At 38.2% G+C, this 14,131-nt stretch overlaps 1 protein-coding gene across 1 annotated transcript; it reads right to left on the bottom strand.

The window, feature by feature from the left end:
- Positions 1-1,039: 1,039 nt before the first annotated feature.
- Positions 1,040-10,429, bottom strand: CCKAR (cholecystokinin A receptor). Its single transcript, XM_048847166.2, has 5 exons — positions 10,056-10,429; positions 9,145-9,396; positions 6,360-6,621; positions 4,290-4,417; positions 1,040-3,629 (listed from the first exon to the last, which is right to left on the bottom strand). Exons 1-5 carry the CDS (start codon positions 10,174-10,176, stop codon positions 3,103-3,105), a joined length of 1,290 nt encoding a protein of 429 aa, XP_048703123.1. The 5' UTR covers positions 10,177-10,429; the 3' UTR covers positions 1,040-3,102.
- Positions 10,430-14,131: the final 3,702 nt, after the last annotated feature.

The raw sequence follows: 14,131 nt of genomic DNA, 5'->3' as shown, positions 1-14,131 counted from the left end.
TATGATTTTTTTGATTCCATGGCAGAACCACAAAAATCGGGGGGGGGGGGGGGGGGAATGGTTAGGGTTGATCTGAAAGTGAAATTTTTCACTTTTTCTCACTGAAACAAAAAATTGTTTCGGGTTGAACACCACATTTCAACCCAATATGATTTATCTTTCATTTTTTTTCCTTTTGTAATGTTTGTCATGTGTGTTTACCCTTTTTAAATGTGTGGCAATAAATCTATCTAAATTTTCAAACAAAATGTTACAAAAACAAAAAGTCAAAACTCTGTTTCAAAAATGTTGAAATGATTTTTTTAAAACAGTTGTCATTTTTTTATTCAGTCTAAATTATTTGCTGAATTCAGCCTGATTTTGTGAATAGTTTTGTGACCATGAAATACATTTTTCAGTGAATAAACAGTTTGCTGACTTTTTTTCCCTAGCTTTAGCATGTACCCTCCAGACAGAAATAGGCACATTTCACTCCCATTCCCTGATTGTTCCTTATTCCTTGACTGTAGCCATCCCACCACTACCATGCCTTATGCCTTGGTATATTTCCTCTGATTCTTTCTTTTTGTCCCCTCCGTCCACTACCTCATTCCTACGTCATCTCCTCCCTCCACTGATGTGCAGTCACAACAATCAGAAGCTCCCTACGTTCATGTTCTGGCCACTAGTGCTGCAAGCCACATGGGCCCAATGATCAAAATAAGCCTTTTTTTTTTTTTTTTTTTTTTTGTTACATCACACTTTTCATCTGTAGACCTGAAACTAGCACAGCGCCCCCCTACCCCTCTGCAAAAAAATAAGCATTATGCCAAGTAAATCAGTGTGGTGGGATGGTGTGCATGCAAGTCAACATATTCTGACTGTACCAGAAAAATTACATTATAAGAGTAATATTTTCTTACATTGGACATAGAATTCCAAACTACATCTTGTGTCTAAACTGAATATAGTCAGGAATATTCACATCAATTATAAAAATGTGATTTCTTTACATAAACATCTATAAACTACACTTTATAATTGATTTAAATATCTGAAGGGTACAGAATCATATTGACTTTATGAGACATTAAAAAGACACTGTCAAGTATGTTTTTAAATAGAAAATTATTTGATTTTTTTGCTATGTCTATGGAATGAAATAAATTTCCAACTTGAACTTATTAATTTTTCCCTACTCACTGTGCTTTCCAATTTCAAAAAAAATTGTTTCTCTACCCAGTGGATACTGGAGCTAAAATTAACATAGCTGGTTTTGTTTAACAATTTCAACTTGCGGCATCGCTATAAATTATACAGTGCCCTACACACCAGGCTGCAGTTTATCCTCCACCCTTACTTAGATAAAACTTTCATAATTAATTCAATAGGAGTTATGCCTGATAAGGACAGAGGGTCAGATCAATGTCAAGAATGTTAGCACAAGTGCGGGAAGAGTGCGACTTCAATTTAAAATCTATCTGGAAGAGGTCCAATTTTAAGATTAAAAACCTTGACAGTGCTTGCCTTTAACATCCACATCTACTTTCCATTTACTACCAAAGTCTAATTTCTATCTAATACCAATTTTTAAAAATTACATTTTCTAAACTAGAAGATAGAAGAATCTTCAACAAGAAGCATTCACAAAACAAAATAAAATGCAGTATAAACTATGTAAGACTGACTGTCCTGTTCTGGAGAGCTATGTGTATTGTCGGAATACCCAAGATCACCCAAATATTGAACAATTAAGAGGAGATTGGATTCCTTACATAACAAAACACAGATGAAGTACACAATTCGTAACTCTTTCTAGTCTATGCCGTATTTATACACTTATATGTATATCAGGAGAGAGAAATCCTTCCATCGTCTACACATAAATCCATAGACATTTTTGATGTCATGCCCGATCCTTCAGTCCTTGCTTTTTATTGTTGTTTACTTCCTTTGTCCATTTAACCATTTCTACTTTCATGTGTGGGCAATACCACAGTGTGATTGTGGATATGCTGTAAAAGTTGTTGTTGCAACAATTTACGTTTAATATCTCAGGCCTGATTTTTCCAAAGGAGTTCACCCCAGTATCCTTTTCATATATGCAAAGTTGTGTGTGCTAACACCTCTGTGTGCACTTTTCCATCACTCGCACCTGTGTGTGCTGGTAATAGCATCTCTACACACTCAACTGGGCTGGTGTTAAACTCTGTCACTTGCATGCATGGGTGCTGAAAAGTGTGTGCACCAGTACATGCATGTGCACAGAAGAAAGTCAGGCCTTTCGACATTCCGCTTGCTATTTAAAGCTAAAATATGTAAAACTGTCAGAATACTTATAACACTTCAAAAGCTGACATAGGCTGCTGTCTGGAAGAAGTGTATTTCATCTGCCTTTAAAGTTGCTAGCCTTTATTTCCCTGGTTAACTTTAAAAAAAAATTGAAATAAATCTAGTTTAAAAGTGTCCTGGACCCATTGCTTTGGATCAATAGCCCTTCCTTTTCTCCAGGAATATCCTCTTTTTAACTGACCATTAAACCAAGAATTTCAAAGGGTGATAGCTCAGCTAAAATAAGGATGACAAAGTTCTATGAAAATAGCCAATATATTTTGATTTCATGGAATTGGTATTTAACCATAAAATATAAAAATAGAAATTTGTAATCAGGACTGATAAGGAACCCCAATCTATCAGTGTCTTGGAAATATCAAGAGATACTCTGAGCTATATCTAAAAACTGCAATTTTGCATGAAAAGAGTGAGCCAAACTTCCGGTGGAAAGGACACCTTCAAATTATAGAATATGTTTACAGGAGGCTTTAGTACAAATGCACCATGCTGGAGAGCTGGTTTCAAAATCCTTTACCTCCACAGAGCCTAAAAGCTCCAGTCTCTTTTTAGAAATGGAGGTGACACAAAGCACAGACCCTAGCAGTATCCCTGGCCCATACAATTCCCCCGGCATTTCCTACCAGCTAATTGCTTAACTGTGGTGTTTTCATCTCTTCAGAACTAAGTCATGTTATAAATCAAACCTTAGTCGCCTTTCCAAGACGAGACAAGAAGATAAGGGTTTGAATTTCTCTTGGCCATGTGTAACCTTTCCTTTTCTATAGCAGTTCATGGGGGAGCAGACACGCTCATGTGTGTGTAAGAGTACCTGGAGAGAGATGCCCCTGTTGTCTTCCCCTCTTCCTCATCTCCAATCTCTCCTTTTACTACTGGAGGCTTCTGCTTGGGACAGCAGGTGAAAGTGGCCAGAAAGCCCATGCGGAAGCGCTTGTTCATGAAGCAGTAGATGATGGGGTTCACACAGGCAGAAGTGTAGGAGAGCAAATGAATAAAGGAGATAGGAGCTCCTGAGAGAAGTTGGTCTGCTGATGTGGTGTCAAATGCACGCCAGGCATTTACACTGAAGATGGGAGTCCAGCAAAGGAAAAACAAAATCACAATCACCATCAGCATGCGGATGACAAGTTTCTTGGCCATCAAGTTGGCAGTTGAGCTGTTGCTTCTGACCCTGTCTATTTTGATGCTGCTGGTGGCAGAAAGCTGTTGCAGTGGCATTTTTCTCTTCTTTTTGGTTTTCTGCAGGTAGCATCCATCTCCATCCTCATATTTGTTGCTACTGGTGCTGGCTTTCCTTTCTGTATGTACAAATCAGCAGCACTCACATAAATATGTAATACAAAACATTTCTGAATAGTGATTCAAAATATAAACAGATTAGTGGAGTCTAAATTTTGAAGTAAACAAAATCCTTCATGGATGATGAGCAACTAGTGGTAAAAACTGTCATTCCAATTCTAAAGTGAATTTTGATTCAGTCATTTTTGTGAACATCTGGTGTTCCCTTTCTATGAACATCTAAATGTCTCTACTACTGTTAAAACTGGCAAAAAAGGAACATTAAGATTGAATGCTCAAATTTCTGCTGGAAGTAATTTTTGAATTGTATTTTTTAGGTTAAATTTACAATTCCTGTCACATTGCTTAATAGCCAAAATAATCTAACCTGTGACCAGAAACAATATCCATTTAGTTTATGTAACTAAAACATTGGGAATTACAAATAGCCTGTCTGAACTCTTTGCAAATAATCTGCAGATGATGGATTATTCACTGAAGAAATTTGCCAATAATTTTGGTTAACAAATACATGCAATAGTTCTGCAATCTGCTCATAGATGTTTTGTAAACAAAAAAGAGATGGCATTTATATGATAAATTATTGACTCAGCTCTACTATTCACATCTTCAAAGATAAACTTAAAACAAAACAAAAACAAATGCAAACATGCTGTTACCTCGTGAAGATTTTCTCTGGCTGACATCAAACTTTATTCCCCTGTATAGTTCCAAAGAGATTAAGCCATATGCAATCATCATTACAATACCAGGTATAAGAAAGAGGATGAGCAACAGGAAAATGTACCTGAGGAAGCCGCAAAAGAGACTGAGATTAGGGAACAGCAGAAATACAGAGAAGCAGCTGTATATTTTTGTTTCTTTTCTAAAGATCTGGGTGAAATGTTTTTAGGGCTGATAAGAGGTACTCTATTGGCAGCCCTGGAAGCTGGAATCCTATTTTTCTCCACAGAAATAGTACAGTGCGAACAACAGCAGAGCTGGCTTCTCCACACTGTCCAACCAATGTATCTCACCCTCAGAGGCACATAGGGCTAAAAAGATGCTTCTATCTCTGTGCCCATTCAATACCTGTCCTCTACAGAGACCAGAATCATGTCGGTGGTGGTGGTGGTGGTGGTGGTTTTTATGATATAAAAGCTTGTCCAGTGGGACTTCAAATGAGCAGCTACCTGTGCTTAAGTGAGATGCTGATATTAGCCATTAACTTTCAAGAGAAATTTTGGGCCCCAGTTCGTCATGTTTGCTAGGTCCCCAGGCTCTCCCATTTCACTTTATTACAGATATTTCAGACTTGCGGGGAGGAGGGAGTGATGATCTTGGGACCCTGGTACAACTGTTTTCCCTTTCCTCTCCCTCGTCAACCTGGATCATTACATCCATGGAGTGGGATTGTGCCCCTTCCTGCTTCCCCCTCCCCCCCCCCGCCCAGAGGAGTGTTCCCCCCCCCCCCCCCAGAGGCAGGCACTGGGAGGGAGATGCACGTTATTCCCCTGTAGCCTCATACAGATTCTGAAGGAAAGATGGTACAGTTTGGGCTCTTATTTTTCTGCTGAACCCCTTCCATAGGAGAGATTCCACTTTAAAGAAAATCCTTGAATATTTGATTGCATATGGGTAAATATACTACATAACAAAACATAAGCAGTTTCTCTAATGGTACCACACCCAGGCAAATTATTTTGCTTTAAGGTACTTTATTAACAAATCAATCATATATTTTGAGCCTAAACATTTGCTCCTTGAGGAACATTGCTGCAAATTCACTGGACTTGCTCTGGATTCACATTGGTGTAACTGAGTGCAGAATTTGGCCTTTTAGCTTTTCTCTTCAGACATCCTCATTATGGCAAGTACCTTAAACTACTGAAAAGGTTAACATCAAATAAATATTTATATGCATGCGCCATATTTAGGCGGTGCAAACTATAGACCTGTTCTGCCTCCCACTAAGACAGTAGGAAAAATCCTATATCTTCCCTGCACCAACTAAAGTGCTTGGTTACAGGAAAAAGAAATATTAGGAAAGTATTAAAGAGTAAAAAATGAGCTTGCTTTAATGCAACGGTGCAGCTCCTTGATTATGTCCCTATGTTATTTCTGTGCTGTTTATTCACTCTCCTTGAGCATGGACATTTATTAACACTGACTGTCCCCTAAAAGCCTGCTGCCCCCTCTTCACTAATCTCTCTAGTCACTAGGTTGGTTCTGTTCTGAGGTACATTTGCTACTTCTCCAGTTTTCATGTCATCATATTTGTTCTCAATTGAAACTGCATCAAAGAAATGCAGGCAACGAAGTGAATCAGTCCTGGAAGGGGCACAGAGATACATGTGGCTTTTAAAAAGATTAATTGTTAAAAATAAACAAATCCTCTGGATATACAAAAAATAAAACAGTCCGAGCTATACTGACAAGAAGCATCACTGCTGGAAGTCTGAAAGATGCCTTCATTTCAGTGACAGTGGCAGCTTCATAGACTACAGTTTGAGAATCGCTGGCCCTTTACATATATCACCCAGATGTGAAGCAAAAGTAATAAATGTATTTAAATACAAAAAAGAGCAGCAATTAAAAATAGAAATTCTTGTGACTTTTTAAACAAGCATAAAAGAATTATAAACAGTCACTAATGGTTAATAATTGATTTTCAACAGGCTTAAGGCTACCATGTAATCCTATTTTCTGGCAGATAATTATATGTTGTTTAATAGTCAATTATATCTTACCACGACTGCTGAATGACATCACTTGGCCAAAGGAGGCGACACATGTTAGCTGTGCTGTTGTTATATTTTGTAAAAGGCACCAGTTTGCTGTAAATTGGGTATGGTGACATGATGGTAAAGGAGAGACACCAGGTAGCAGCAATCACCTTCAAGGCATGAGATTTTGTCTGCCATACCCTGGACTGCAAGGGTTTGCAAATAGCACTGTATCTCTCCAAAGATATGGCAACCAGGTTGAACGTAGATACACTTACTGAAACACCTAAATATATAAAACAAAGAAATGGGTTCTTGTTTTAAAAGGCTGATGGCTCTTTGTAGATAAACTTGCTAAGTTTCCATGCACATATGCAAACAATGAAAATATAGCATTAGTCATATTTTCACAACTCATTAAGTTAACAGAGGTGGACCTGATTTACCTTTATGATGCTCCAGATTTATGCTTGTGTAACTACTGATGTGTATGAAAAAACAATTGACGTCTTTTGACTTAGTTCCATCAAAGCAGGAAGCTGTTATCAATCAAAGTGCTTTGGTCCTGATTCATCTCTGTATTACTCCAGTTTTTACACTAGTATATCTTCATGGAAACATAACCAGTGGAATCAGTGGGGTTACACTGGTGTGCATCGGGAGGAACAAAGCAGTGAATCAGGTATGATTTTAATTAAAAAAAGCAAGTATCTTGTTTGATTGACAACCTAACTTCCTGTTTTGATAAAATTCAGTAAAAAAAAGTTACATTTTCGTAGATTTTAGTGGAGTCATAATGGCATAAAACTGGAATAATCCAGTAGGAATCAGACCCATTTTCTATAAAAATGTTCATTAATTTCTTTTCCTCATCATATACAATACTTCAAACTTTCAATGATATGTGCAATTTTTTTTTCACTGTGGACCTCTGATGTGTTTACTGTATGACTAGAAATATTCCTGATCCTTAGATTTATGTCACACAAGAATTTTATGTTATGAAATTACCTTTTCTAGGGTAAATATTTGGGGTAAAAATATAAAATATGAACATTTTTACATCAGTTTCCTTTGCAAAAATCATCTGTAGTTTACACTGATTCATATTCACAATCTTTCTACATCAAAAAATGACAGCTGAAGTACCTGGATGATATAATTATTTTAAGTATCTGTTCATCATTACAGTTCCTCTGTTAACCCAGATCGCTTATGGGACAATTCACCTTCTGAGTCTTAAAATACAATTAACTTTGTAATTGTAAAACTTCATATTAGAATATATTCCCTTTGTGTGTGTGTGTGTGTACACACACATACACACAAAGGGAATATATTCTAATATGAAGTTTTACAATTTAAGTGTTACCAATTACACACACACACACGCGTGTGTGTGTAATGTGTGTGTGTAACTGGTAATACTTAAATTGAAATATAAAAAATACAATGCTTCAGTAATTTTTATTTTTATGTCAGTAATTCATTACATGTTTAAATACAACCTTTAGTTTTATTGATTATATCTAAGCAAAGATGTTGAGTTCCCATTCCCACACTTCCAAAATGTATTCTCACATTACATCATAGTTTTCAAGGGCACAGGTTAAACAGAAATTCTGAGGTTCTTGTAATTAATTGCTAAGTCTCATTTTGAGATAACATAAACTTTTCAGAATTCCCTCTTTTCTTTTTACATTTTTAAAAATTAAATCTAAAAAGTTGAGACAGTATCACTTATCAGATAATTTATAAACCAGGCAGTTCATGGATCCACTTCTCTAGTGGGAGGCAGATGAAGCCAAAGCATATTGAAAGTGGTGGTGGTCTTTTAAATATGACTCCATAAAAATAGTATCATTAGGCTCCATATTTGTCTCTCAGTGACTCCTGATCTCATTTGATCAGTTAAAAAAATGAAAGGATATTTGTTCTGACAGCCCTGCAAATTCCACCTGGGATTGCAAAATCAGAATGTTTCCTTCTCATTTGTCACCAGTAGTAGAAATTCTGTGGGCCAAATTCTGCCCTTGGTAATGGTTACCCTTGTACAATCCTATTTTATGTGCCCTGTAATTAGAACAATAACGATTCTGTTGGTGATATGCAAGAAGGAATAGAAAGCAGTTCCTCTCCAGGGCTTGACCCTGCAAGGTGCTGAGCCTGATCCAGCAGAACACTTAAGGATGTGCCTAATGTAAGCGTATGCTTCAGTGTTATGTTAGATGAGACTAGAGAGCTCAGCATCTTGCAGGATTACGCCCCCAGAGCTGTGCAGAGCTGTCTCTTCAGCTCTAATAAGAGTATTAACTTTTGTTATCAAGGTTATCAGATATGACTCTGCATACAGTACACAGGGAGAATTTTTGCTGATTACAGGGGGGTGACACTTTTACTAATATCTTTTCACATAGGTGCTGGAAGTAGGAGTACTGGGGTTTGCTGCTGCACCCCCTGGCTTGAAGTGGATTCCATTATACAGGGTTTACAGTTTGGTTCAATGGCTCTCAGAACCCCCACTATAAAAATTGTCCCAGCACCCCTGTGTTCTTGTAGCACTTTAAGTCAAATTTTAATGAAAGAAAAAGGGTTTTATAGAATATGCTTTTTTCCCATCTTCATGTGACTGCCCGGGCTAATTTTGTTCCTTAGTGCTGATCTTTCCAATAAGGTGTTAATGCCCAATCAGTCCTGCTTAGCAGGTGTTGAGAGTGCTTGGCACTTTAAAGGATCTGGCCCTTGTTTAGTATCTCACAAACTTAATGGGTTATTTACTTTAGAGTAGGTATAAAATTCAGAGACTTACCCATGAAGTAGGTGGCAGTTTTACAAACAGCACTACCAAATATAAAATCCTTCAGCAGGTTGGGAATGAGGGTGAAAGGCATGCAGAAAAGGCAAAGCATTAGGTCGCTGACAGCCAGCGACAGCAAAAATATATTAGTGACGGTCCTCATCCTTTTGTTTCTTATCAACACTGTAATTACCAGTGTGTTCCCCACGACACTGAGCAAAAATATCAACGAATATAGCAGAATTCGAACTGTCTGATGTAAATCTGAAAATTGCCACAATAAAGAATCAGTTATGAAATATGAAAATCATAAAACTAATTAATTTTTATTACAGGGGTTTCATTCGTTAACCAAAAGGTGAAGACTGCTCATCATTCAAGGCAGTAGACTTGATTTTTATCTTACTTATGCAAATCTACTGAAGTCATGTCATTACACCAATGTAAAACTGGTGGAAGTTAGAAGTCCTGGGCCTGATTCTGACCTATCTGAACTGTTCTTTGAGACAGTAAGAAACATTATGACAATCTATATTATTTTAATACATGAGAAAATTTTCTTTAGCAGCTACATACAGTGTTATAATTTCACGTTAGTTGCTTCCACATACTGCATTAGATCGGATAACTTCGTTGTTATATAATTATTCAAGAGCAATATAAAATTGTTTCATTAAACAATTATCAGTACGGTTTACATTCCATTCTAACTGAGTATTACTCTCTAGATGTATTTATAATCTGGAAAAACAGGACATACAAAGTTCTTGCTGGTCTGTTTCTTATCCTAATTTAGCAACAAATGGTTATTTTCACACTGCCTCACCTACAAACCTTTGTGTACCTGTTTTTCTTGAAATATCCATGAGTTTGCCTTCAGCTGGAACTGGTGATGTCTGAAAAATCTATTTTCCTCCACATACCTTTAGCAGGATGAGGTGAGTCATCCACACAGAAAAACGTATAATTTTCCATGACAATATCACACAGGAAAGCAGAAATATTGGTTCCATTCTCAAGAAGGCTGTCATCAACTATTTCCATTCTTCAGTCTCCACAGGTTAGCTTATATGTGATGAAGGTGGATTTGCAACTATCTGCCCATTCTTTCTATGAGCAAAAATATTCCGGAATGAAGTCTGCAGTGAAAAGATGTTACAAAGGTTTTCCAAGTAAGTCTTTTTTCAGCTAGCCATAAGGAATATCCAGTACAAGGAACTCTGTTCAGAATGAAAAAGATTTATTCCAGTAGCATATAAAGCAGTTGAGATGCATGAGAGAAAAGCATGAACACACACGTCTTCTCCTGTACCTTCTAGATCTGCCCCCCCCTTCTATTACTGGGTTAGTGTTGGGATTATAAACATACTAGATAGCGATTACAAAATTAACCCCTTGCAAGATTGTTTCAGCTCACATATCTACAATACCTCTCTATGTGAATCTGTTATTGCCACAGATAATAAATCATGAGCAATAAAATGATATAACAAATCACTCTTCCAGCTAACAATATTTAACATGGTAATCGGAAATACTTGAACAAAAGGATGCAGAAAAGAAGAAACATGGTTAGAGCTTTGTATGTCTACAGTTTTATTTCTTTATATAAAAACAATTTGGTTTCTTTTAAGTTTGGAAAAAATGCAGTAACATCTCTAGGTACAACTGGAAGACTGGCTAAGTAACAGATGGAGTAATTTATCACTCAGGTTCCTGTAAAATGGGGATAATGATACTTATATTCCTTTGGAAAGCACTTTGGGATCCTCATATGGAAAGCACTATAGGGGCCTGAGCCAAAGTCCACTGAAATCATTGGGAGTCTTTCCATCCATTTCAATGGGCTTTGGATCAGGCCGTATAAAAGTGCAATATGAATATTGTTTGTTAATATAAGAAGAATCCTGTGGATTTTCTCTGAGTATGGGCTTAGACGAAAGTTTCATAAATTCCATTGCACTTGCATTATCTGTAATTAGACTACAAGATAGCAACAATGAATAAACAACATCTACTTCTGATTATGTTTTTCTCCAAACACTGTCTTCACTCTCCTATTTCCACAAAGTGTATAAACCTAAAGCTGCGTGTAAGCCAAGGAAAAATTAATAGACATAATTCACTACAAGAAATTACTGAATAATAATGGAATAAATTCATCCCTGCTGTTACTCCATTGAAGTCAAATTTATTTTTAAAAAGGGAGAGCACTAACAGGATTATGTCCTTCAGACCCCTTCTTTACCTAATATAACAAGATTGGAGGGCCTGGATTTATTTTCCAGCTCCTCCAAACTCTGATGCACAGCCACATTTTCTGGAACATTTATGGGTTTGTGTGTGGGGGGTGGGGAGGGGTATACAGCAACACTGCAGATTAAGTCTAAATTGCTCTCATGCCTTGAAAAGGTTTATTATGATCCTTATCAATTTGTTGTACAGACTCTTGTAAATTTTCTAATCTGAGGTAAAACAGAGTCAAATTTTTGATCAATGTATATAATGTACTTAGTTTATTTCATTCTGATGGAGTTACATTAAGTTCAGCAGGCAACACTCCTTTCCTCTTTCCAGGAATATGTCATATATGATACAAACCTAGGAGCCTTTTTCTATCTGTGACATTATAGAATTATACATTCTGGGATATTTTTTTAATTTAGAATGTTACCTGAGAGAAATAGCTTTAAATACAACTTGTTTCAATATTTACAGCCAGGTTAATTTGAACATTAGGTACATCAATCTTTGAATAACTGAGTTTGAGGTCTAGCTTGCCAGTTCATCTTTAAATTCTTATTTTACAAAATAAATCACAGAGATGGTACTAACCAACTCTTACATGAAATGGCAGAGAGATTGTTATTTAAATGCAGGAGTGAATTTTGGGTTATTTCAGTATTTACTGAACACTTTCACTGCCAATTTCAGATGGGCCAAGTGGGAATTACAGCTGATTCCAAGCTCCTGCATATATTTAAAAGGGCAACTTGCAGATGTGCTGATTCAATGCATAGGATGCACAAGAAAAACAAAAAAACTGATTTGAAAGGATCACTACACTTTTTGTTTTTTTCTTTTCCTGATGGGTGATAATATTGGAAAGACAGTGAGGGTATGTCTACGCTGCCCACCAGACCGGTGGGCAGCCATCGATCCCTCAGCGCTCTCCCGTCGACTCCTGTACTCCACCGCCACGAGAGGCGCAGGCAGAGTCAACGGGGGAGCGACAGCAGTCAACTCACCGTAATGAAGACACTGCGGTGAGTAGATCTAAGTACGTCGACTTCAGCTATAAGAAAAGGAGCACTTGTGGCACCTTAGAGACTAACCAATTTATTTGAGAATAAATTGGTTAGTCTCTAAGGTGCCACAAGTACTCCTTTTCTTTTTGCGAATACAGACTAACACGGCTGTTACTCTGAAACCTGACTTCAGCTATGTTATTCACGTAGCTGATGTTGCATAACTTAGATCGATCTCCCACAAGTGTAGACCAGGACTAAGATGAAGCAGGAAACATGCTGAGCTGCCAACACTACTATTAAGCATTTCATAGAATCATAGAATCATAGAATATCAGGGTTGGAAGGGACCCCAGAAGGTCATCTAGTCCAACCCCCTGCTCAAAGCAGGACCAATTCCCAGTTAAATCATCCCAGCCAGGGCTTTGTCAAGCCTGACCTTAAAAACCTCTAAGGAAGGAGATTCTACCACCTCCCTAGGTAACGCATTCCAGTGTTTCACCACCCTCTTAGTGAAAAAGTTTTTCCTAATATCCAATCTAAACCTCCCCCACTGCAACTTGAGACCATTACTCCTCGGTCTGTCATCTGCTACAATTGAGAACAGTCTAGAGCCATCCTCTTTGGAACCCCCTTTTAGGTAGTTGAAAGCAGCTATCAAATCCCCCCTCATTCTTCTCTTCTGCAGGCTAAACAAACCCAGCTCCCTCAGCCTCTCCTCATAAGTCATGTGTTCCAGTCCCCTAATCATTTTTGTTGCCCTTCGCTGGACTCTCTCCAATTTATCCACATCCTTCTTGAAGTGTGGGGCCCAAAACTGGACACAGTACTCCAGATGAGGCCTCACCAATGTCGAATAGAGGGGAACGATCACGTCCCTCGATCTGCTCTCTATGCCCCTACTTATACATCCCAAAATGCCATTGGCCTTCTTGGCAACAAGGGCACACTGCTGACTCATATCCAGCTTCTCGTCCACTGTCACCCCTAGGTCCTTTTCCGCAGAACTGCTGTCTAGCCATTCGGTCCCTAGTCTGTAGCTGTGCATTGGGTTCTTCCATCCTAAGTGCAGGACCCTGCACTTATCCTTATTGAACCTCATCAGATTTCTTTTGGCCCAATCCTCCAATTTGTCTAGGTCTTTCTGTATCCTATCCCTCCCCTCCAGCGTATCTACCACTCCTCCCAGTTTAGTATCATCCGCAAATTTGCTGAGAGTGCAATCCACACCATCCTCCAGATCATTTATGAAGATATTGAACAAAACCGGCCCCAGGACTGACCCTTGGGGTACTCCACTTGATACCGGCTGCCAACTAGATATGGAGCCATTGATCACTACCCGTTGAGCCCTACAATCTAGCCAGCTTTCTACCCACCTTGTAGTGCATTCATTCAGCCCATACTTCCTTAACTTGCTGACAAGAAGACTGTGGGAGACCGTGTCAAAAGCTTTGCTAAAGTCAAGAAACAATACATCCACTGCTTTCCCTTCATCCACAGAACCAGTAATCTCATCATAAAAGGCGATTAGATTAGTCAGGCATGACCTTCCCTTGGTGAATCCATGCTGGCTGTTCCTGATCACTTTCCTCTCATGCAAGTGCTTCAGGATTGATTCTTTGAGGACCTGCTCCATGATTTTTCCAGGGACTGAAGTGAGGCTGACTGGCCTGTAGTTCCCAGGATCCTCCTTCTTCCCTTTTTTAAAGATTGGCACTACATTAGCCTTTTTCCAGTCATCCGGGACT

Source organism: Caretta caretta, chromosome 4 (genome assembly GCF_965140235.1).
Source record: "Caretta caretta isolate rCarCar2 chromosome 4, rCarCar1.hap1, whole genome shotgun sequence".
NCBI classification, from domain to species: Eukaryota; Metazoa; Chordata; order Testudines; family Cheloniidae; genus Caretta; species Caretta caretta.
The sequence above is the reverse complement of the archived record's forward strand: the minus strand, read 5'-3'. Positions and strand labels throughout refer to the sequence as shown.

Excerpts from the sequence above, each read along its gene's own strand:
- CCKAR (XM_048847166.2), bottom strand. The coding sequence starts at position 10,176 with ATGGAAATAGTTGATGACAGCCTTCTTGAGAATGGAACCAATATTTCT. Across the intron at positions 6,622-9,144 it reads AACTGCCACCTACTTCATGG|GTGTTTCAGTAAGTGTATCT; the intron begins GTAAGTCTCTGA and ends TTATATATTTAG. Across the intron at positions 4,418-6,359 it reads GATGTCATTCAGCAGTCGTG|GTACATTTTCCTGTTGCTCA; the intron begins GTAAGATATAAT and ends CGGCTTCCTCAG.